Source organism: Choloepus didactylus, chromosome 3 (genome assembly GCF_015220235.1).
Source record: "Choloepus didactylus isolate mChoDid1 chromosome 3, mChoDid1.pri, whole genome shotgun sequence".
NCBI lineage: Eukaryota > Metazoa > Chordata > Mammalia > Pilosa > Megalonychidae > Choloepus > Choloepus didactylus.
This window is the reverse complement of record NC_051309.1, coordinates 106,416,518-106,441,877: the sequence shown is the minus strand read 5'-3', so window position 1 is coordinate 106,441,877 and position 25,360 is coordinate 106,416,518. Positions and strand designations below refer to the sequence as shown.

Genomic DNA, 25,360 nt, shown 5'->3' with positions numbered 1-25,360 from the left:
TCTTTCATTACCATGGCTCTTATACTCACTTTATTACAGGATGGTAATATTCACTAATCCTTTCTCCTTTACTCTTATTTGAGAAATGGAACATCACAGTTTATTAGGGTGTAGTGAACCAACAACTAAATTCCTTTCCCATGAAATTAAGTAGGAGCATTTACAAGCTTTCAACACACAAGCATGAAAGAGATTGAAATGGTCCTCAGTGAGCAACTGCAATTAGATAAACTCTTATAATAGCATAGTTTATCCAAGGATCGTTATCATTTCCTTACTTTTTCTTAAGGTTAAGCAAGATAAAATTCATCAGTTTTAGCTTTCTTCAATGTACTCTTGTAAAAGTTTAACAAGGGAGGAGCCTTCTTAGAATGAAGATTGACTTTGTCCTAGAGCTTATTTGCTAGAGCACCACACTGTCCAATAAAAATATAATGAGCTACAAACAGGAACCACATATGTAACTATAAATTATCTAGTAGACACATTTTATAAAATAAAAAGAAGTGAAAATACTTTCAATAACAGATTTTATTTAGCCCAATATATTCAAATTATTATCATTTTAATGTGAAATCAATGTAAGAAATATTGGTGAGATTCTTGACATGCATTTTTTTTCAAAAGAAATCTTTGAAATTCAGTGTGTACTTGATATTTACAGCACATATCAATCTGAACTATTCATATTTCAATGCCAACAGCCACATGCGGTTAGTGGCTACCATATCAGATAGCATAGCTCTGGAGACTCTGATAGTGAAATGTGAAAGTAAAGGACTTGCACTCTTTCAGTCTCATGAAACTGAATCCAAATTAGGAGAGATCTGAACCAATCATGTTTCTGTTTCTATTACAAAGATTATGATACTACTGATGTGGAATTATAACATGATTCCTATCTTATTTCTATCAATTAAACTGGATACAAACTACTACATTCCATTTAATAGTGGGAAATAATTTTATGAAACAGCAAATGTATGTTTCATTCTTGGTCTTATTCTCACTCAAATGATGAAAAAGTAAATTTCATTATAGACTAGTATGGAAAAGAAGAGAATCAGAGAGAAGACACTCAAATACCAGGATCTGACCCACTGAATAAGTGTCTTTTAAAAATTAAGTCTGATAATTAACCTCATTCCCTTAACCTGAAGGCAAAGCAAAAGCAACAAAATGAAATAAAAATGTTAATGTATAGTGCATAGGGACATGGGCTTTCAGTTAGAAAAACCAAGATTGGAGTCCTGGTGTTTTCATTTATTTATAAAATGGGAATAATTAATAGAACTGATTTATTTGGTTGTAGTAACTGTCATATTTAGCTACAATAACAAAAACCATAATAAACAATTTATTATGAACACGGTTGTGAGGAAATTCAGACCAGGAATTATAATTACCTGTTAAGAGCTGGAAGCAAGGAAGGGAGGGAAGGACGGAGGGAGGGAGGGAGAGAAGAAAGTTAATTCGTGCTATAGAAAAACAGGGAAACAAGATGGGAGTATTGGGGTGGAGATATGTGGCCATCAGTCCTCTTCTGTGTTACGACTTAATTGTGATTTCCAGCACTAGTCTGGTTCTGTCTGCCTTCTGATATTCAAGGATTTCTTATAATTTCTGGTCAATGATGGCATCTCTTTTGGATTTCTAACGCTGTTATGAATTATGTTCTTACAAAAAAGTTTTCCTGTCATTTTTAGGGATTTTGTGAAAAGAAGGAGATGCACCTTGACCTTAGTTTGCTAGTTTCCTCTTTACTTGATAAGCACATAATTAATGCAAAATGTAATAAATTACAGTGTCCTTTATTTGTGCCCCAGAAACAACTTTTTCAAGATTATCCCTCATGTAAAAATACTAAAGTCAAGTAGATATTATTTTAAGTATTCAACTCTGTTAAATAATGTACAATATTAACTTTAAACCTTGATACATAGAATAGCTAGAAGTTAGTACGTGAAATCTGTTGAATTGTAATCGAGTAGACTTGATTCTTGATAATCGTATTAACTATACAGCTTTTATCGTGGAATTGTGTGATTGTGAAAACCTTGTGACTGACACTCTCTTTATCCAAGGTATGGGCAGATGAGTAATAAAACAAAAATAAAAAAAATATATAAACAATAGAGGGGTATAAAGGGTATGGGATGTTTTGGGTGTTCTTTTTATTTTTTTCTTTATTTGGAGTAATGAAAATGCTCTAAAATTGATTGTGGTGTGAATACAGAACTATATGATTATACTGTGAGGCAACGATTGTATATGTTGGGTGGATTATATGGTGTGTGACTATATCTCAATAAAACTGCATTTAAAAAAAAACTTAATACCTAAAACAATTAGGGAAGTAAAATATAATACCTAATTGCATCTACTTTAACATTAAAGCAAATATCTCCACTGTTTCAAAAAATACATAGAATAATTTAATTTAAATGGATTTCTATATTCTTAACATCCAAAGGAAAATATATTTTTAGTACATTAATAAGTTAATAGTATCTGTGGTTTCTGACAAGGACTTACCAAGTTCTGCCAAATTGCCAAAGGCAACAAGACACATTTCTGTAAGGGCCATATTTTGGCAGTGGATGCCCAGTAATTTCACTAAGGTAGGAATAACACCCATATTGATAAGCTGAGCTTGAAGGGAATCTGCAAAACAAACAAACAAAAAAGTGTTCACATATCAAACAGACACTAGTAAGAAGAAAACACCTCTTATTCTCTCTATTGCAAAACTCAATGCTATTTCAATTACAGTAAAGGAAGATGAAATCCATTCATATGACTGTCTTGAAAATTTTAAAGACATTGGTTCAGAAGAATTGAGTCTTGAATCTTTTCAGTAACCAAAAAAATTTAGAAATGAAAATAACTCAAACAACATTTCAAATATTAAATTTTTTCTAAATAGGGTCTTATATCGTTAAAGATCAGCCTTTAAATGTATAAATAATTCAACATTAACCTCTGGTTTTTAAGCAAAACACTTAGTCTGAAAAAGTTAGGCAAAGTAATATTTGCATTACAGGAAATCACAGAGTATATTAAAAGCATAAGAATAGAATAAAGCAAGTTTAATAAAGACCAAGAAATGAGAAAACACTTTTAGTATTCACAAGCAGAGAGTTCTTCGATGACTTCTAGGAAGGAATATAGTTTTAACAAGGAATAAAAGTGGGTTACTTAAAATATTTTTCTATTCAAAGTTTTCTTTAATTATAGTGACATACCTTCTCAGCAAAAGAGAGAAAAATTTGGCTTGAGAGGTGAAAAAAATAAAGTCATCATGGCCTTGGCATCATTGTTTGCCTTCATTTTCTAAGCAACTAATTGGTTTTAAAGTATTAAACATGCCTTGGATTTCCACAATGGCTTTTCATGAACAATAACAGAATACCAGCAGCAAAGCTGGACAGAAATTAACCAAAATGAAAACCAAAAGAACTGCTTCTTAGAATAACCTAGGAAGAAAGACATGTCTACATAAAATGCTATTTCTGTCAACTTTCAAAATTTTGGCTTTTTCTCTTTAAAATTACATGCCATTTTCAAGCTAATAATTTCCTCCAAATTCTTTTAAATTAGCCATTGGGAATCTAAAGATAAAATTCTGTTTCTCACAAAACACATTTTCCTCATAGCATGCTTTCCTTGAGAGGGTTTGCCTGCTAATCTCCTGATCACTCTTTACAGCTTTAATCTGTAAATGAGAAGATGGATTGTTGATTATCAGAAAGAAACATAAAGGAAGGGTCCAGCTGTCTCTCAGGCCAGTTGATTATTTGCCTAGAGATCTTTATAGTTATTTTTTCTGCTTTTACAGTGAGGTATGAAGAGATGTTCAACAAAGGCTCACTGCCCCTGAAAACTGATGTCCAGATAATATTATGGGTTAGATTGCGGGGATCCATAAATTAGTAAGGGCCTTATTATCAAAACAAGAATAGAAAAAATAGGCCCGGGAAAAAGGGAAGGTTATGTTTAAAGTTAAAATATTTTGTCTAAAACAATGTCAAATTTTGTGATAGAATTATGAAGTCTATTCTAAAAAATAAAAAATAAAAGAGCATAATATATTCAATGAAACAAATTGTTTTCTGCTTTTGATGTTAAGTATTTTTTACTAGATATATAATTCAACGATTAATGAATGATTCACAACATTTGTATTACCTTTTAGGCAAAATACTTATGTTAAGATATAGTATTATACCTATATATAGCAGAATAGTTTTGTTACTGGTTGGTTAAAGTATTTACAGTGATCATCCACGAAGGAGCTTTCCACGTTAGAAATTATTTGATTACTTACCAACAGCCAGTTCTTTATTACTGGATCACCTCTGCAGATCCGTGTTCTTTGCAGTATTTTTAATTAATTAATTAATTAATTAATTTAGACTATCTCTTCAAATATTGCAGGGCTGTTGAATCATTAAACTTCAGGTACGTAAGCGTGAGCACTAGCGCATGCATTGAATGTGAGTCAAACTCTGCTATATGTCTGCATATATGTAAGCATCAAACACCCCCTCAGTACTGTTGGTGCAAACTAAATATCCAACAGTCCAGGGACACCAGAGGAATAACAAATTCTGTGAAGGAAATAACCCAACAGTGGAATGCCTCTTAGAAGACAATATTCTCCATGTTCTCCTAACTTCGCATCTCTACTACAAATGTCCTGCTTTTACAATATTATAAATTTTGGTTCCAGGGAAAAGAGGGGAATAAAGTTAAGAAATTTTGCAGAACCCAAGTTAATACAATCTGTGACGTACAAATTGAAGCAGTAATATTTGAAATTGAGGCAGATCAGGAGAAAAGTAGCATAGCCAAATGGTAAATATGGTATGAATTCCCATAATTAATGCAAATCAAGTTGCTTCATGAAAATGTGTTTTAAAGCTACCAAGGAGCCAAATTAATTATATACTCACATACAACACACATACCACACACAAATAAAGAGAAAACTATATAGCCATCCAATTGGGAAATTCATTTTGGACCATCTGGGTATTTATGGTATTTTATCTACTACTATGATCTAACTAAAACAAAAATTATACTCAAATAATTCTAAAGTCTGTTCTTATCAACTGCAAGTAATTCATTCCACTTGGATAAGGAGGGGCCCAGAGCAGGGGGGGGAAACACTGCTCACACAGGTTGATATAAACTTTCATTTTACTGATAAATAGGCATCCTGAACAGTGGTTCTCGAACTATAGTCCATGGGCCTCTAGGGATCTCTGAAAACTTTACAGAGGACCACAAAGTCAAAACATTTTCATAAAAATTCCAAGATGTTATTTACCTTTTTTACTGTATTGACATTTGCACTGATGGTGCAAAAACAATGTTAGGTAAAACTGCTGGTGTCTTGGCATGAATCACAGCAGTGGCACCAAATGTACTATTAGCAGTCATTGTATTCTTCACTATCATACACTCACAGTAAACAAAATCCTATTTGCATTTTTTTTTTTTTTTGCTTTTGAAAATATTTTTCATAAAATGTTATGTCATTAATATGGAATGGGTTTTTATTTTTAAATGCAATACTAAATTTATTTTTAATTTTCCACTGTATTAATTTCTAACAGTGAATACTGATAGATGTACTATATATATATATAAACAAAAATTATGAGGTCTTCAATTATTTTAAAGAGTATAAAAGTCTTGAGACCAAAATTTAAGAATCACTGTCCTAGAGGACTGCCTAATTTTTATAATGAAAAAAATAAATAAATAAAACAAAACATGGAAAAGAGATTCTGAAGTTAAATGAAGTTCTTGGCATACAAGATAATAGGAAAGAAAGACATAAAAATTAAAAGCATGGTAGGGGTCCTAGATTTTAGTGCTCAGATATTTGGGAAAAAATTACATTAATAAAGCACCTGAACACCTCATTGTGTTTATTTGAGTACGAATTCTATTTAAGCCTAGGAGAATATTCCATGATTGGGTCTGTTTACCTATTTCAGTTACAACTTAGTACATTACCACTAAGTACTTTTGATTTTTTTTTTTTTAATTAAGTAGGGGTCTTCTTTGTGGGGATAAATTGATATTAATTCTTCTTATCACTGGAAGTAAATATTTGAATCACTTTTTCTCATTGCTCAAATAAAGCTTGTGAATGGACCACAAAGGGTAATAGTTGACATCCACGCTATCATGAATGATATCAGGTGGATGACTTCTAAATGAAAGACTAACTAGAAGAAATTCTTAGAACCAGAAATAGTACACATTCTCTACATATATTAGAGAGAGTAAGCGAAACAACACCAAGACTGAGACTTTTGCATCCCTCAATAAATACCAGCAACTTCAGGGAATGTTTATCAGAGCCCAACAAACACAATTCACAAAAATGCAACCCAGGCCCATACATAGCAACACTTATGTGTGAAAGACATTCTTTAGACAGCACAATGTCATAAAAGACTTTTTTGAAATTGCTCCTGACACATCACAGACAAATACTGACCAAAATACAGAATTACAAAATTACATACTATCAAGATGACACAGGCCCTACATGATCTATGGGAAGAGGAGGAAAGGCACTGAGGGGGTGCAATACAGATGCATATACAAATAGATAAGGCAATCAACGCATGCGCTGGTGTGAACACTTACCTACCTACATTTGAATTTCAATGGTTCCAAGTTCTTCAGGTCACACTCATGGAAACTCCAAAGAATGGAGATCTGGAGAGAAGATCTCAAGTTGAAGAACCTGTTTCCCCCTGAGTTTTAAGTTTAATGTTTAAAACATTGGTACACACTAGAATTATAGGTCCAGAAAAATATGCAGAGTATTCCAGTAACTCATTTGAAGTTATGCTGATTAATTTACTAAAAAGAACAGATTTCTTAAGAAGTTTATAAAACACATTTATCTAACTCCTAAGAAAAGGTTCTTATAGACAATGTTATAGATTATTAAGCTTATTGGTAAATAGGACTTGATGAAATTATGTCAAAAATAAGACACAATTAAAAATATAGTCTTAACATCAGTATGTATACATGACATGTTTATTATTTACAGTATTATTCAGTACAATATTCCTTTTCTAAGTACAGGCTTGCATAAAAACCCCATCTACAATCAAATGAATTACACATAGATGAAAAAATGAAAACAAGCAAATGTAAGTCTTGATGAGAAGTTCTAATACAAAATGGCTAAAAATCATTTGAGCATAATAAAGATTGAAGAAAACTGCCCTTAACTAGTGGCATATCTGTATTTCAAAAAAAAGGACATAAAAATTAAAACTTAGAAATTATGTAACAATGAAGTGGAACTTGCAAGTTTAAGCAAGTGCTAGCTCTATTATAACAATAAAAAGGAAATTTACTTAAATACAATTATCAAGTGGTTAAAAATATAAACAACATGCAGGGGCAAGTAAAGAATTCCTTTTCAGTTTTTAGTATTTTTTTGTTGATTGATCAGAAAAGTAGAGAACTTTTTTCTAAACCTAATGTTGAGCAAATAAAACTAGATATTCACGTCTGTAAAATTAACTTTAAATCAATTATTTCTAAAGCCTTCTACACACAAAACACACATTGTGTTTTGTATACAGATTACCCCTTTAATTTAATCCAAGGTTATACATTTCAATGACACATAGCAATTTCCAAATGAAAACAGAACCATGGTTCATTTGTACTGAGAATTATGGAGGTTTAAAGCAATATATTTACACATTTCTTGCTTTCTAAAAGTTAATAACAAATAGGAAAAGAGAATTCAAAGTCCTTTCTGGTTCTGGAAATTAAACAGCCTCTACAAAGCAAAATTTCCCTTCTAGTAAAAGTCTTTAAGAGAGAAACAACAAAATTATGTGAGTGTAATATAAAATAACATCAACAATAACAACAAAAAAAACCTAAAGCAAAAATCACAACAGATAGAAAAAATATTTTCTTATTCCTAAAAGGCCTACCCCAATTACTGTTCTCACTCCAGTGACACCTAGATTAGGTCTTAATCTACTAGATATTTTTCCCATATATTTACTAGATCAACTCTTGTTATAATGAATACCATTACAAAAGAAATTTCTACTCTTATTTAAGAAAACTCCATGCTCTCACATTAGAAAGAAACTGGACTTTTAGTTAAAAGGGGTCTTTTTATAAAACAAGGATTATTGCTAGCTGCTGCTTAAACAGTTCTTTTTGGGAGAAATCACTCCAGTCTGCTCTTACATGGCATTGCTGAGATAAAGGCCAGCATCCATGTAAGTACAAGTTTAACCCTGAATGTCTATATAACAAATTAAGCCAAATGCCATGTTAATTTACCTCCCAACATATTTATCTTACAAACAAATGTGTTTAAAGTCACAAAAATCTTTGCTTTACAAAAGATTTATTGGCTTTTAAAAAACAAACATTACAATTAATACTATTTACTCTGGAGCAGTGTTATGATTTAGTTTTTACACTTTAAAGTTACATACAAGTTATTAACAACACACAAGTTATTTCTAAAACACTACTAGATGAACTGAAAGCAGCAGCTAGAATTAATTACAAATTAATGATTGTTAAATTAGAGAAGAGTAAATACCTTAAACAACTGAATAACTATTGTTCTAAATACTTAAATTCAATTGTTAGGCTTAAATAACATATTCCTGGTGTAGCATTTCTTGAATAGCATAGATTGCGAATCTTTAACCAGTTCAGTTACCATAAGCCCATGCAGCAATAAATGTGAGGATTATTGTAAGTATTCAGAGAGATTTCAGAGTCCACAAAGAAAGAGAAAATAGTCTTTCAATAGCAGGGAGTTATTAAGTATTAGAAAGAGAAAAATAAGCTTTATTTGTACAAACCATATATGGAAGTCACATGAAACCACACACACACACACACACACACACACACATGGATGTGTACAGATACAAGTTAAAGTCCTTTATGTATACATATGATATTATAGGTCAAATGAAGAAGCCAATCACAGAATGCACATATTATGCTAATAATTTTAGAAGGAAATTAATTTCTCCTTTCTGGAAGGCATGGTTGTTTCTCTACTTTTCTCCCTTATGGTGTAGCTTATGTAAAACAAGTAACATTAGTCTTTGCTTTAATGCTTGCTATCATTTATAACTTTAGAGTTATAACAGATTTCTATTTTGCATCTCTAGCATAGGTGTATAAAGAAAAATTTAAACACTAAATTATAGTTTGCCATGAGATACTTACTGGTTATTCAAGGTTACTTGTAATAAACAATGGTGATCACCAATATATTTCTCAAGAAAGTGTTAAATTATTCTGGTCTGTCGTGCTTTGCTTTAGATGACTGATTTGTTTCCATTCAAATTTGCAATCAACTCTAAATTATATATATGCAGATATATCAAGTCTGTGGATCAACCAAGGTTATTTTTAACCACAGATTTGGTACCTGTTACTAACATGTTTTCAATGTCACTCTCTGTTGCTGCCCATATATGTAATAGGGGATATCAATCTAGTAGGCAAGAGTTTATAATACTTCTAATTTTAATGAAGAAAGTACATTCAAATAACATATTTTTCTTCCAAGTACTGATTTTGTTAATAAAAAAGTTTTAGACAAATGCTAAGTATCCAGAAAAGGCAATCAATAAATATTTTCCAAACTCCTGCCACGTGCTAAAATGCCATTACATTGGAAAATAGTTGGATAACTGAACAAAATTTTCAGTCTGCAATGCAATGTTTTGGCATTGGATAGCCAAAGCTAGGAAAAAAGATATTCAAGACACATATGAGATAAAAATATCTACAGTAAAGCTACAGCTATAAAGTTGTTACTAGAAGAAAAATATAGGCAATTGTCACAATTAACAAATATTCAGACTATTCTGGAGAACCACAAAATTGAAGAATGCTTTTTCCTGTCATGAAAAACAGGCATGATTTTCAAAAAAAGGATGAATTTGAAATGACCATGTACTAAACAAAAGTTTTGTTTATTTCCATCTAATTTTATTTAAAAGACATTATTTATAAAATATTATCAATACAACTTCTCTGGCTAAGCGATATAACTTTTACTACTCAGATATTACACACTTACCTGTCTGAGTAAAAATGTTTTAATTGCTTAATCAATGCGGAAATTCAAAAGAATGTATTTGACTCACAGCTTAAAAGTTTATAGCCTTGAGCTGGTTGGAAACTTTTTAAACTAGTAAACTTTGAGTTTTATATAGCTTTATCAAATGATACAAAAATACCTTTACTGAATAAGTATTTTCATAATGTATCTGTCTTGCAGGTGTTTAGAAAAGCTGTTTTATTCCCTATTTAATGGATTTAAAAATTGGACATTTTTAAATCCATTAATTTATCTGGAATAAATTATCCTAAATCTCAATATAGTATCAATTCACTTTCAGGACTAATAAATAATTTGAAAATGTTCTTTTCAGAAAAACTGTTGGTGGGCTTTTGTGACCAGTTTCAGGACTTTCTTATCTACGTATTTAAAAAAAATGTATCTATGGAGTTAAAGAATAACTCCCTAACTATATGAATAAGGCTTAAATTATTCAATCCAACGGCAGAGTTAATTTACTGCTGGGGTAGAAAGCAGATATTTATTATTCAAGACTCTACTCATGAACTAGTGGAGGCTTGTGTATTGAAACCTAATAATTTGTATAATAAAAATAAACGATGCATCAGTGCTAATAAAAAGTGCCTTCTGAGTTTCAAAAGCTATATTGTTCTTTGTTTCAGTGACTCATCTAGGTGTACAGGATCAAAATCAAACCACCTGAATATAGTAAAGCAGATCTAATACATAATTTGGAAAACTGTTAAACACAAATTTTAAAGGAAAGAGTAGAAATGACCACAACAATAAAGATGTTTAATAGCTGTGTTAAACAAACAAAAAATATATAATTTAAGTTAAAGAGCATTAAGGAGAAAAAGAAACATTTCAAGAACTATGATCCTCACTTACTTACAAACAATGTATTAAACAATTAAACAATGTATTAAGGAGGCAGAAGAAAGAGGAGGATAGTTACAAGTTTGGTATTTTTTCCCTTTAAAATACTAACGATAACTTTACTTCTATTTTACCTAATAATTTTGAAAGCTGCAATTAAGTTGCAGCTTTAGAATAACAGAACAAAAAAAAAAACCTAATTGGTCCAATAATGTTCTGAGAAAAATTAATATAACTTTCCAAAGTATTTAAGTGTCTCTCAAAAAATATAAAACAAAAAATTATGCATTTAGACTGTGCACTCTGCATATTGTTAATTATTACCTTCTCAGTGCACATCTCTATAAACTTTGATATCCTATTATGGGATTTAATCACTGTCAGCTTTGAATTAGAACTAATGATGTTTTTGAAGATCATTTAGCCATCTGATATGCTTTTATACAACTTTTTTAACAACAGCTTCCACAAACAACTAGTTTAGAAGCATAACAACACTACTTCTCTTATATTCAACAGCAGTTAAAATAACTTCACGATTAGTTCCTTCATTTTTCTTTCTAAACCATTCTGCCACTTAGACTTGTCCTACTTTCTCAGATATCTAAGCCCAACTCAAGTTGAAAGGAAAAAGAAGTTACATGAACAACTGGCCAATGATTTCTTAATGCAACTCAGTCACCTGTATATTATGATCAAATTTCAATTATTTAAAAAGTATTTATTCATTTTGAGGATTACCCAGAACTTGTCCTTTTTGTTATTCCTGTTTATCTTCAGGACATTTTTCCTTCCAAAATGATTCCACAATAGGGCAGGAAAAAGAAAAGTAATTGACCCTAAGAAGACTATCACTTGTTATTAGCTCAAATTTAACAAGCAAGATATTTGATGAACAAAAACCATTTTTTAAATTATTATTATGGGTGATTTTAATTCAGAGGTTTAAAATTTGTGGCTCTTGAACAGGAGGTGGACTGCAAACACATTCTGTTTAGCTTGTACAGGTTTTAAAAAGTTAATGTAATTCAGCGTTTAAAAATCAGGATACAAAAAACTAGAGTTTCAGCCCCATCCCCAACCCAAAAGATTCGACAATAATTGACCAAAGGGCCACATAGAAAACAATAGCTAGAGGAGTGGTGGCTCTCTTCTTTTGAAGGGACATGGGCTTTTCAATTTGCCACAGTCCCCACCATTCCCTGTTGTCACTAACACCAAAACCAAGTATCAGTAGCCACTTGTCATCAATGTTTACCTTTTTTCTTTTTTAATTATTAAGAATATTTCTTTGGACCCATGATTACCAAAAATGAAAAATATGCTGAGGGAGCCATGTGTTTCTAGATTACATGGAAGTAAAGGATAATAGTATATGTTCAATATGCAAATAAAATGTCTCTGTTAAAAGACAACAGCGTAAAATGACATTATGAAACAACTATAGAAAGGCATTATTTGTGTCACATTCCAGGAAATCACAAGAATTAGAGTTTTTGTTCCATGCATTAATTCATATAAGATGATAAATAAATGAATGATATTTTGATATTTAAAATTATAACAAAGCCATGTTATTATTGTTTTTATATTCATTTAATCAGCAACCATTCTAAGACTGTGTTTCAGAGAGAAAATAAACTGCTGTTTACAAGTATTTATTAAATTTCCAAAATTAGGTATCTGTAATTGTTCTGAACTTTGAGGGTAGCATTTATTTCAAATAAGAGATTTTTTTTATTTGTCCAAATAAATCTAGTATCCAGATAAAATAATTTTACTTATCTAGACGGTGTGCATGTTTAAAAGCTACTCTTGGTATTAATATAAAGTAATCAACAACATTGATATAACAATCAAGGATATTTTTTAAATTGCTTTTTAAAAAATGTTCATAGCAACTAAACTTTAAAAAATACCTTTTTTTTGGGAGAGGGGAGTTACTAATTAAGCATAGGGTAACCCTTCAAAAACTAATCCCATGTAGTAAGTTAGACCATTTTGTATTTTTGAAATGTTGGCTAATTATTAATTTTACGTGTCACTTATGAAGTCTTTGTTTATCATTTTTCTAAATATTTTTGTTTTGTACTAGAGTAAAGATGATTTTTAATTTTTCCCCCAGAGATAAAGCAAGGTTTCAGCGTTGTTTACCATTCTCATTGCTATAGTTCATCAGCATGCCACAAAAGACAGTCAAGAGCTTCTCATTGGCGGGATCTGTTATACTGCACAGTGACCTTAAATGGTCAATTACAATCTGTGCACCACCTGCTTGGTCAACTGCACTTCTGCCCTCATCTGTAAAACAAAGAGTTAAATTAAAAATAAAAGAAAAAAGAAATGTACCTTACAATTTCAAATATAAAACGTAACAGCTTTATTCCTTATTTAGTGAATAAGTAGAAAATAAATCTAAGTAGGACATTAAATGTAACTTTTTGGAAAAAGAAAAGCAAAGAAAACAAACATACATGGAAATGGGAGTGGGATGGGGAAAAGAAACAATCTTTTTTTAAGTGAAAAAAGATAATCCTCACTGGCACCATACAGAAGCTTAAGGAATGTCTCTGTGTCCTAGGAGTTTATACCATGTGAAATTTTACCCCCCTCACAAATCACAATTCTGTGTAGGAAGGAAAAAATAGGAACCAAGTGTTAGTGTATTAGTATAAATATTGTTTTCTCAACTTGGAAACCACTAAACAGATCTTTCTATCAGTGGTTTTCAAAGTCAGCTATTATTTAAAAAAAAAAAAAAAAAAAAAAAGGGAATCTGGGCCCCAATATAGTTCTAGATCACAATACGTATGAGAATCTTTTTAATACCATTTTCTATAGTACAGAAACATATTTCCTTTTCAATTCTTGATGGTGTGTGTTTCATTATTCCTTATCCTTACATTATGGAGCATATTAATAATATTTTACCATTACAGTCAGTGGTTAAACAATTGTCACATACTTTCCATTCTGTGTGCATCTAAATTACATGGAACAGATGTCATTTAACTGCTAGAATTACATGAATGTCTTTAGAATAGACTTTACAGTCCTTGAACACAGGAATGGAAAGAGAAGAAAGATTATCTTTCTGAATCCAACTTCCTTACATAAAATATGATTAGACATTAAAACTGTTCTGTGCAACAGAAATATGACAGTGACAAATGCGAGCCACTTGTCATTTAAATTTTCTAGTATCTACATTTATAAACTAAAAAGAAACGTGAAAATTAATTTTAGGAATATTTTATTCAATCCAACATATCCAAAATATTATTTCAACAGGTAATCAATATAAAAATTCAGATATTTTATATTTTCTTTTTGTACTAAATTTTTGAAATCTGAGAGTATTTTACATTTACATTTATACCTCAATTCAGACCAGCCGCTTATTAATTGCTCAATAAGCCAAATTTGGCTAATGACTTCCGAATTGAAAAGTGAAGCTATGGAAGCATAACAAAATGATTGACAAAAGAAATGGCTCAATATAATATACATCTGCGAAGCCAGTGGGTAAATGAAAGATTTTCATTTTCCAAATAACAGAACTGAAACTAAGGTCATATCTTTATAATTGTCAGTGAATAATATGAGCAATGAAACAATATATTGTTTATGTTTACTTGTTTAAATATATATACATAAAGAGAGAGAGATACACCCAACCTATGTATCAGGGTCTCAAAAACACTAGTTTCATAATTTTGAAAATTTTAAGGCAATCCATATTAAAACGAAAAAAAAAATTGTATTTCAGTCCCATGTCCACTTAATTTGGTTGTACTACTACAGATGGAGAATAGAATAGGACCTTATGAACATTACTTATTGATAAGATCACATAAAATTTCTATATTGCCAGGGTACCTAGTCAGAAGAGCCAACCAAAAAAGCTGGCCAAATCTCGTTTAGAAATCTAATTTCCAAAGTCTTACTTACCAATAACATAAATGTAAATTATCTTAAATTTTAGGTAATTTTTATGTGGATGATGTCACAGAAAACAATGTTAGGATTATAAATCTAAGTTTCCAGGCCTTCAATAATATAAACGTAGAGTATTTCCCAACTCTAAATTACAAAGCTCAAATAGTATTTGACTATAATTGCTGAGTAATTATGGGCTTTTAAAATATGAATCATCCATGCTTAGAATTTAGAAGAAACCTAAGAGAGTAGCCAGGCTAGGCCGTGGCTTCATATACTAGGAACTATATGGAGTTTAGTTGCAGGGAATTTTAAATGCTGGTCTGGCTTCCTATCAACACTCAATTATTCCCTGTTCAAATAACTCAATAATTCAATAAATTTTAATACAAATTTAGTCAATAAATTCGTTCAACAAATTTAAATATGCAATAAGTAAGAACATAACCACAATCAGAAGGAAAATTAAGTATTTGTTTTTCAGAGCCACAAATGTTTTTCTTCCCTTCCTTTCCCTCTCTCCCTCCATGCACTCAGTTTAGATTGTCCACAATATAGCTCTTTACTCATGTGATACAAAGATTTGATTGTGCACCTGGCTCCAATCAAGATGGTAGAGTAAGACATTTTAGGACTCAGATCCCCACAGAAACTTTGAACAATATGCAAGAACTGGCAGAAATACTTTTTTTCAAAGCTCCAGAAAATAGTTAAAGGACTAAAGTAACAGAGCAAGCAATGACTCAAGAAAAAGGCCAATTAAAAGCGGTAGGATCTTGTGGTGTCCTGGCTGGTTCCTTGCCCACCCCTCACTGGCTCAATATGGAGCTGGCCTGTGCTCCCAGTACAAGTCTCTGGTCCCAGAGAGCAGAGTAATCCTCATACATGTTGTGGGGGCAGGTATGTCTGGCCCAGCCTGTCTGATGGTGGCCCAAGGGACTCACTGTCCCAGAACTTGCCCTGTGTGTAAAAAGCCATTCACCAAGCTCTCCTACAGAATGCTGTGCAAGTAGTTAAATCGTGCTACCTAGGATAAAGGATTATTGGTTGTAGGACTTGAGTTCCTTGGCTGTTCAAACAAATACAATGCAATGGGTCTGCTTAAACACTGGGAATTTACTAGCTCATGGTTTTGAGATTAAAAGAAGGTCCAAATCAAGCTATCATCAAGGTAATGTTTTCTTCCTGAAGAACAACATTCTGGGGTTGGCTGCCAGCCATCCGTGGTTCTCTGTCACATAGCAATGCACAGGGCGGCCTCCCCATTTTCTTTTGCTTTCTGTTGATATTCAGCTTCTGGCTGCTCCCTACGCCTTTCTCTATCTCTCTGAATTTCATTCTCTTCTAAAGGACTCCAGTAACAGGATTAAGATCCATCCTGATTAAGTTGGGCCACACCTTAACTGAAGTAACCTCATCAAAATATCCTACTTACAATGGGTTCACACCCACAGGAATGGATTATGTTTAAGAACATGTTTTTCTGGGGTACATACAGCCCCAAACCACCACACTCCACCCTCTGAACCCCCAAAAGACAATTCTTTCTAAATGCAAAATAAATTCATTCCATCACAACATCCCAAAGGCTTTAAGTCATTTCAGTAATAATGCTAAGTAAAAAGTCTCATCATAACTGGTTATGAAGAAAAACAAAAACAAAAACAAAAAAACATGCTCACTCTCAGAGGAAAAATAACCCTTTAGGTTTAGTACCCCCCACCCTCACCCCCATTCCTACAAAATGTGCTTTTTGTTTCCTCAATCACCATTTGATTATTAAAGTTAAAGCAGAACAGCAAAAAAACAAACAAAAAAAACTGGTTATGGGTGTGGTCTGTCCGGGGGCAAGTCCCCTCAAGTCTGTGGGCCTGAAAATCTAGAAAACAAGTTATCTGCTTCTAATATACAATGGAGTGACAGGCATAGGATAAACATTCCAATTCCAATAGGGCGAAACTGGAAGAAAAACAAGGGTCATGGGTCCCAAACAATCCCGAAACCCAGCAGAACAAACTCCATTAGAGCCCAAGGTCTCGGAGTCATCGACAGATCAATGTTTCAACCTCTGTGCCTGATGGAGCAGCAGCTCCACCTTTTCCAAGTGCTCGTGAAGTGGCTGTGGTCTTCCAGAACACTGGGGCACAGGCACCACCCTCTCCAACCATCAGGATGGCAGCCAGTCTCTTCACAAACCCCAGGACATAGGCCCCACTGTCTCCCAGCACTGGAGCGGCAGCACTTGCCCCGAACACCCCCTTCAAGCACCAGGACAGATAACCTGTCCCTTCCAAGTGCAGGGGCGGACCAAACACATGGGTAGGCCCTCTCTCTTGGCCTGAAGAGATCTCTTCAGTCTAGACCTCAGCTTCTCTCTCTCTCTTCCATGGTTCGACCCTTGAAGTCATTCTTCCTCCAACTTGTTCCCTCTCTGTCCTCTTCAGTCCATGCTAGTAGTGGTTCCATTCAAACAAATTTCGCAAAACCCTTGTTGGCTTTGTACATGTAGTTCACAGGGGTCCAAACCATCAGACAGTAGGACTTCCCACAGATCGTTCCTGGCTAAGTACACCACCAATCCTGACTTCCACGGAAATTGCTGACTGGTTCCATGTTCAGTTTAAACCCTCACAGGAAGTTCTATTAAAGAATAGGCTCAAATTTTCCAAATCATCTATTCTGGTTTCTTTGTGCCCTGGAGTCCAGTTCTCAGCTAATACCTTTCCTTTTTCATTTCACTATAAAGCTACAGGGAGAAAATAGACTGCACTTGATACACTTACCTTGGAAATCTCAGTTTAGCATCCAAGTTCATTGCTTTCAAGCTCTGCCTTCCATCTGACGTTAGAACTCAATTTCACCAAGTTATCTGCCATTATAAAACAAGGATCACCTGTCTTCCAATTTCTAGTAACATATTTGTCATTTTCTTCTAAGACCTCAACAGATGTACTTTTGGCATCCATATCTTTACCAACATTCTCTACAAAGCAATCTAGGCTTTTTCTATCAAGTGCCTCGTAATTCTTACAGCCTCTATCCATTACCCAATTCCAAAGCCATTTCCACACTTTTTGGTATTTGAATGGCAGTACCCACTCCTGGTACCAAAAATCTGCTTTAGTTTCCTTGGCTGCTCAAGCAAATACAAGGTAATGGATCAGTTTAAACAATGGGAATTTATTAGCTCATGGTTTTGTGGCTACAGGAGTCCAAATGAAGCCGTCATCAAGGTGATGCTTTATTCCCGAAGACTGGCATTCTGGGGTGGCTGTCGACGATCCTTGGTTCCTGTGTCACATAGGAATGCACGTGGTGGCCTCTCCATTCAATTCTGGGTTCCGTTGCTGTTCAGCTTGTTTGTTCCCTGTGCCTTTCTCTATGAATTTCATTCCCTTCTAAAAGACTCCAGTAATAGGATTAAGGCACATCCTGATTGAGGTGGACCACACCTTAACTGAAATAGCCTCATCAAAATTTCCTCCTTACAATGGGTTCATACCCACAGGAATGGACTGAGTTTAAAAACATATTTTTCTGGTGTACATATATCTTCAAACCACCACAGAACATAGAGTACAGTTCCCTAGAAAACTGAATCCCAAAGAGGGACATTTGGGACTGTGCAAGTGGAGCAATTCCTATGGACACACACAGAAGACCAAGACAAGAGATATGCAGAAAAGATCAGGGAGGCACCTAAGCTTTGGCCTGTGTTGTTCCTAGGTTTTGGCCATTACAGTACTTACAATGCATAAATGGAAATACTGGCTCACAGAGTCTGCATACTACTTTCTAAATAATGACAAACAGGTTTTCAAAGCCAGTGTGTGAGAGTTCTTATTGTTTCATGCTTTCAATATTTCTTGGTATTATTCAAATTTTAAATTTTAGGCAATCTTATGGGTGAGGTTATATCTATTCCAGAACATACAAGATTAGGTCTGGCTGACAGGCCACTTTTCTGTGCACTCAATAAGATAGTTAATTTAGTGTCAAGGGTTTATAGCATGTACATGAGAAAATCTCAACAGTTCAAGATAAGGAAAGAAGGTGGGAGGGAGATGAATAGATGGAAGGATGGATCTTAGAGTTTAAAAGAAAAAAACAAAACAAAACAAAACATAAAGGAAGCCAAGTAGTTAGTGGAGGCAGCCTATCAAACTTATGTAATAATAGGCTTCTAGAAGATAGTAACAATTCTGGAACTTTTTAATATGCTTATAGAAAAAAGCCTTATAATTACTACAAATGTTATTATTTCTATCATCACCAGCTTTCCAAAAAGGGAAGTTAGAAGATTCAAATCTTTGAGTAAGACTAAGGAGGAAAATTGGGGAGGCAGCCTGGTTTGAGTTTGGCATTCGGTTTGCATTTAAAAAAATCTCAACCCTACAACTTCCAAGTTATGTGAATTTAAGACCATTAGTTACCTAAACTCCCTAAATTTTCATTTCATTAGTTATAAAACGGGGATAATAGCTCCTCTATCTTCTGGGGGTGCAGTAAGAATTAAATAATATACATGAATGTCTCTAATGCAGTCTAGCACATAGTGAGAACGTATTATCAGTTCCCTTTCCCTTTTTGTTTTAAAAAGTCACCTTTACTTGATCTGACTATAAATAAAATGAAAGCGGGGTGGGACAGCTGCTGGCCCTGGGATGGGAAGGAGAGGGGCAGCCTGAGGGTATGCAGCCCCGGGGCAGGCGTGGCATGTGCCCTCCAAGATGGCGAGACAGGAGCCGCTGCTGCTGGGCAAACTCAAACCGGTATGTCCCTACCAGATTGGAAGTAGAGCTGTGAAACCTAGAGCATCACTATCTTCCCAGTTGGCTGTTGTTTTGCTTGGTCCAAGGACACTGCATTATCAAGCTGGTCTCCTGGCAACTGGAGGAGCAGTTAATCCCTAAAGGGTTTGAAGTCAAGCTGAATCTGCAAAAATTATCCAAAAGGGTAAGGCAGCCTAAAGGAGGAGACCTTGGACTGAGGTCGGATTGTCTGGGACTTAACCATCAACCCATGGCCTTCTTCACCCCACAGAAAGCCTTCTCTGGGAACACCAACACCCCCAAGTGTCAGACGTCTCTTGCCTGATCCTTGCTACAGGACTCAACAATGGGCAGATCAAGATTTAGGAGGTGCAAACAGGGTTCCTGCTTTGGAATCTTTCTGACCAAGATTCACAGGCATTTGTGAGACTTCTGAGCTTCACACCCAGCAATGTGACTTGGTTTCTGCATCCTGTGATAAGACTCTTCACATCTGGGACCTGAATAAACATGGTAAGCAGATTCAGGTGTTATCAGACCACCTGCAGTGGGTTAACTACTGCTCCATCTTGCCACAGGGCAGCACACTGTGCTCTGCAGCTGGAGAGAAGTCTGTCTTTCTAGAGAGAATGTAGTCCTTCATATTAATCCAGAAGCTAGAGGCCACCAAAGCAGTGTTGTCTTTTGTGACTTCTCCGCCGACTCTGCCTTGCTTGTCACAGCTTCTTATGTGGTTATGTAGAACCCCTACACTGGCAAAAGGCTGAGGTCACTTCACCACACCATATCTCGACCCCACCATGGACAACAGTGATATCCACATTAGTTCACTGAGTTCGGTGTGCTTCTCTCCTGAAGGCTTGTACCTTGCTATGGTGGCAGATGACAGCCTGCTCAGGATCTGGGCCCTGGAACTGAAAACTCCAACCGCATTTGCTCCTATGACCAATGGTCTCTGCTGCACATTTTTTCTCACAGTGGAGTTATTGCCACAGGCATAAGAGATGGCCACATTCGTTCTGGACAGCTTCTAGGATCCTACCATTATTGAATCACTTACACTGGAAAGCCCTTTGAAGTTTCCTAACATACCAAGTCCTAGCACTAGTAATATCCAAGAAAACGAGTTCCTTGCATTCAGGATTTTTTAAGCAACATTACATGCAGCCTTTTTTTTTTCTTTTCTTTTTGGCAGGATAAATCTTCCTGACAAAGGAGTAGCTGGAATAATGGGCTGAACAGTTCGTCTTGGATTGAAACATAATTTCTATTTGGGATTGTGAATAGAATGTAGCAAAACCAGTTTCCAATGGACTAGCAATGGATCTTTTTCTCTATGACATGTGGAAGTCAGTCTTAGAGATGGTTCCATTCCACAGTTCCCAAGCCTTACCTTAAATCTTAAATCCACTTATAAACAGCAATGCTGAACTCTTTCTGGTTGTTTTGATTCAAAATGCAGTTATTGATGTTGTTTTGATAAAAGTAACAGCCTCAAGAGTGTCTCTTTAGTGACACAGAAGTTTAATGTCCTTCAACTGAGAAATGTGACTTCTATCTAGTCCCATCACTGTTGTGGTTTTCAAATGCAGATATCACACTGCTTAAAGTTCTCCCCAGTTGTGGTTAGAGTTGTTCCAATGTTGACAAGTGCTTTCCTTCTTCTGGCTCCTCTCTAACCAACAGGACAAAATCTCTTTGGAGTCTTTTGGTATATGAGATGAACATAGTTTAACTAAATTACAGGTGAACCAGAGGGTATGTACTTAACCTGAAGATGCCATTATTGGCTCTTTTTTCCTTTAACAATGGTGTGCGTGTGTAGGAGATGACACATTTGCATGTAAGATTACAAAAGGATGTATTCCTACACTTCATGACTATTAAAATGACTACTGAGTTTTCTGTTTTTGCCATAAATTAGTAAATTTATTTGTATTTTCTCAACAGATAAGGTGCAACTATGTTTTTCTGAACAGTATCTAAAAAGCAAAGTCCCTCAAACAGTAGTGAGATGACTGTTAATTGAGTAAAGAATTGGTATTCTCATCAATTCAGCTGATGTCCTTATGTACGAGATCTGTCTTCACTGCTTAACCTCAAAGGACTAATCAGCCAGTTTCAACTCTATCCTCTAAAAAAATAGCTCCTTAAAAGTACTGTTGCCTTTCAGTGTTGTATTAGTCATCCAATCAAGACATCAACAAAATCAGCCTTAGGAAAATTTAATATATTTTAAATTATTTTAAAAGAAATGCAGTATCTTATCCTTTGGTTTTCTTAATGGGTTCTTTATAGAGGCCAATGTAACATTATAAAATTTGTTGAAAAGTAAAGGACTTGCTCCTGTAACACCTCTGTTTGAAGAACATTTTTCAAAATGACTTTCATTGGAAACGAAATAAAGTTTCAGTGGCTGAGAGATTTCAAATGGAGTTGAGAGGTCACTCTGGTGGACATTCTTATGCACTATATAGATAACACATCTTAGGTTTTAATGTACTGGAATAGCTAGAAGTAAATACCTGGAACTATCAAACTCCAACCTGGTAGTCTGGACTTCTGAAGATGACTGAATAACAATGTACATTACAAGGGGTGACAATGATTGTGAAAACCTTGGGGATCACACTCCCTTTGTCTAGTATATGGATGGACGAGCAGAAAAATGGGTTCAAAAACTAAATGAAAAATAGGGTGGGATGGGGGGGATGATTTGGGTGTTCTTCTTTACTTTTATTTTTTATTCTTACTCTGATTCTTTCTGATATAAGGAAAATGGTCAAAAATAGACTGGGCCCCCCTACGTGGGATCAGACACCCAGGGGAGTGAATCTCCCTGGCAACGTGGAATATGACTCCCGGGGAGGAATGTAGACCTGGCACCATGGGACGGAGAACATCTTCTTGACCAAAAGGGGGATGTGAAAGGAAATGAAATAAGCTTCAGTGGCAGAGATTCCAAAAGGAGCCGAGAGGTCACTCTGGTGGGCACTCTTACGCACACTTTAGACAACCCTTTTTGGGTTCTGGAGAATTGGGGTAGCTGGTGGTGGATGCCTGGAACTATCAAACTACAACCCAGAACCCATGAATCTTGAAGACAGTTGTATAAAAATGTAGCTTATGAGGGGTGACAATGGGATTGGGAAAGCCATAAGGACCACACTCCACTTTGTCTAGTTTATGGATGGGTGAGTAGAAAAATAGGGGAAGGAAACAAACAGACAAAGGTACCCAGTGTTCTTTTTTACTTCAATTGCTCTTTTTCACTTTAATTATTATTCTTGTTATTTTTGTGTGTGTGCTAAGGAAGGTGTCAGGGATTGATTTAGGTGATGAATGTACAACTATGTAATGGTACTGTGAACAATCGAAAGTGCGATTTGTTTTGTATGACTGCGTGGTATGTGAATATATCTCAATAAAATGATTAAAAAAAAATAGATTGGGGTGATGAATGCATGACTATATATGATGGTACTGTGAACATGATTGTACACCATGGATGATTGTATGGTACGTGAATATATTTCAATAAAACTGAATTTAATTTAAAAAAATGACTTTCATTGGAGGTCTCAAAAAACAAAAAACGGAAGGAAAGTAAAAAAGGAAACCCCCCCAAAAAAGAAAGGGGCCTGGGCACCAAAAGCTTATTAAACAAAAGTCCATAATCTACAATAAAAATTTTATCTAAAATTACTTTTTCAAAATATGAATGCTTTACAACATAAAAATCTCTAATTATCACACTACCTTCCATGTTTGTAGAACCATCACATTTTTCTTACTTCTTCTCAGAAATTCTCAGTGTCACATATAAAGTTCAAAAAATCTTTTTAAATGATTTATGCCTACACACATGTTTGATATTAATTTTCCTCCCACTGTTTTATTACTTGCATATGAAAAGGATTTTGGTTCCTTATGCATCCATCTGCACTTATTTCCACCAGAAATTATAATTCTTTGTGACATCGGACATGATTACTATGATGATGATTATGAAGCAGCACCACAGAAAATTCTGAGTACATGAGAGAAATAACCACAGCAGGATATGATCATACTGGTAAGAAGCTTTCATCTAAATTTTGTTAAAAATTAATATTGAGAAACACAAGAAAGCTGTGTGTATAGAGATGTTATTGCTGAATAAATTATCTTTCCTGTTTTCAAAGACTCTTTGGCAAATGAAAAGAATTTATCTTTAACATTCCAAAGTGCCATATATTTGCCCACTGTCTCACCCTGTTTTCTATAAAAGCTACCTAGACATTAACATTCTGCAAATGTTAATTATACTGACTGCACATAGGCTGCATAACACTACAGCAAAGTGCTAGGGTGTGTAACATATTTAAAGATGGTATAGGACACTGATATGGATTGAACTGTATACCCCAATTTGGACATGTCCTTGGTCTTGGGTCTGCATTCTGGTGGGTGAGGACCCACTGTAAATAATATCCCTTCAAGATGGTACTTCAATTAAAGTGTGAAAGTGAAAGGGTGAAAGTCAGACAGAGAAGCCAAGAGGAGCAGCCAGAAGCCTGAAGTCAACAGAACCTGGAGGAGAAAGACATCACCATGTGCACTGCCATGAGATGGTAAAGCTAAGGAACCCCAAAGATTGCCAGCCAGCCAGAAGATACTGACCTCAGGCTGAAGCAAGACTTCGAGGCTCTGAAACTGTGGGCCAATAAATTCCTGTTGTTAAGCCAGCCAACCCATTATATGGTATTTGTTTTAGCAGTGAGAAAACTATAAAAGACACAAAGTTTTCTAGGTTACTGAAGGCCAAAATGAAAGTTAAGGCACTGAGGAGCTATATACAAATGTCTTATTATAAACATACTTTAGAGATAACAACACTGATTAGTGAATTAAGCAACAAATTACAAACCATATTTCTCTTTTTTTATATTTCAAATCAGATTTTACTTAAAAGAATTATGATGAATTAATAGCAGCATTCTGGTCTAGAACTTGGGAAGTCTGAATTCTAATTAAATTTTCCCTCATTAAACAGTAAAAAAAAGGTATACTGAAATAGCTTTGCTATTCAGTTCAGCAAGACAATAGCACTTTCCTAGCATCAACTAAGAACCTATTTTAAAAAATACATTTCTGAAAAGTTATTTGATATCTTTCCCCCCAAATCATTTTATAGTATCCATGAAATTGATAATTAAGACCAATCTATGCCACAGAATAGCTGTCTCAAATGTACACTAAACAGAGAGAAGTCAGTTGGTAAAATATATTTTATATATCCAGGGTTTAAACTGGCACAATACAATAACAGAATTTTCATATCCATTTCAAAATTCACAGGCAGTCAAAAGTCCATTCACAGAAACTCACTGTGAGACAGTGACAGAAATTTCTAAAACTCCTAGAGAACGTACTTTAAACAACGATATTTAGAAGTGCAGCACAGAATGAACTTTATGGGCATGAACAAGCCTGTTTGTGATGTACAATCTTTTTACACATCCCTGTCATATTACTCATGATGACGCTTCCGAATATTCATTACTTTCTTAAGCCCCCTGCCTTTCCCAACTTCTGCATTCTTAATAGAAACCATCTCCTACTTCACAGAAGGCACAATCCTCCTCACTTTTCAACC

At 34.4% G+C, this 25,360-nt stretch overlaps 1 protein-coding gene and 1 pseudogene across 1 annotated transcript in view; one reads left to right on the top strand and one right to left on the bottom strand.

Annotated features, from left to right (window-relative positions):
- Window positions 1-25,360, bottom strand: part of RAP1GDS1 (Rap1 GTPase-GDP dissociation stimulator 1) — a 205,973-nt gene that overhangs the window by 74,977 nt on the left and 105,636 nt on the right. Inside the window, exons 5-6 of the mRNA XM_037831460.1 lie at window positions 13,166-13,312; window positions 2,536-2,664 (exon numbers count right to left, since the gene is read on the bottom strand). Of these exons, the coding sequence (XP_037687388.1) occupies window positions 2,536-2,664; window positions 13,166-13,312 (276 nt within the window). The remainder of the gene's footprint in view (window positions 1-2,535; window positions 2,665-13,165; window positions 13,313-25,360) is intronic.
- On the top strand, window positions 19,681-20,922 carry LOC119529066 (annotated as a pseudogene).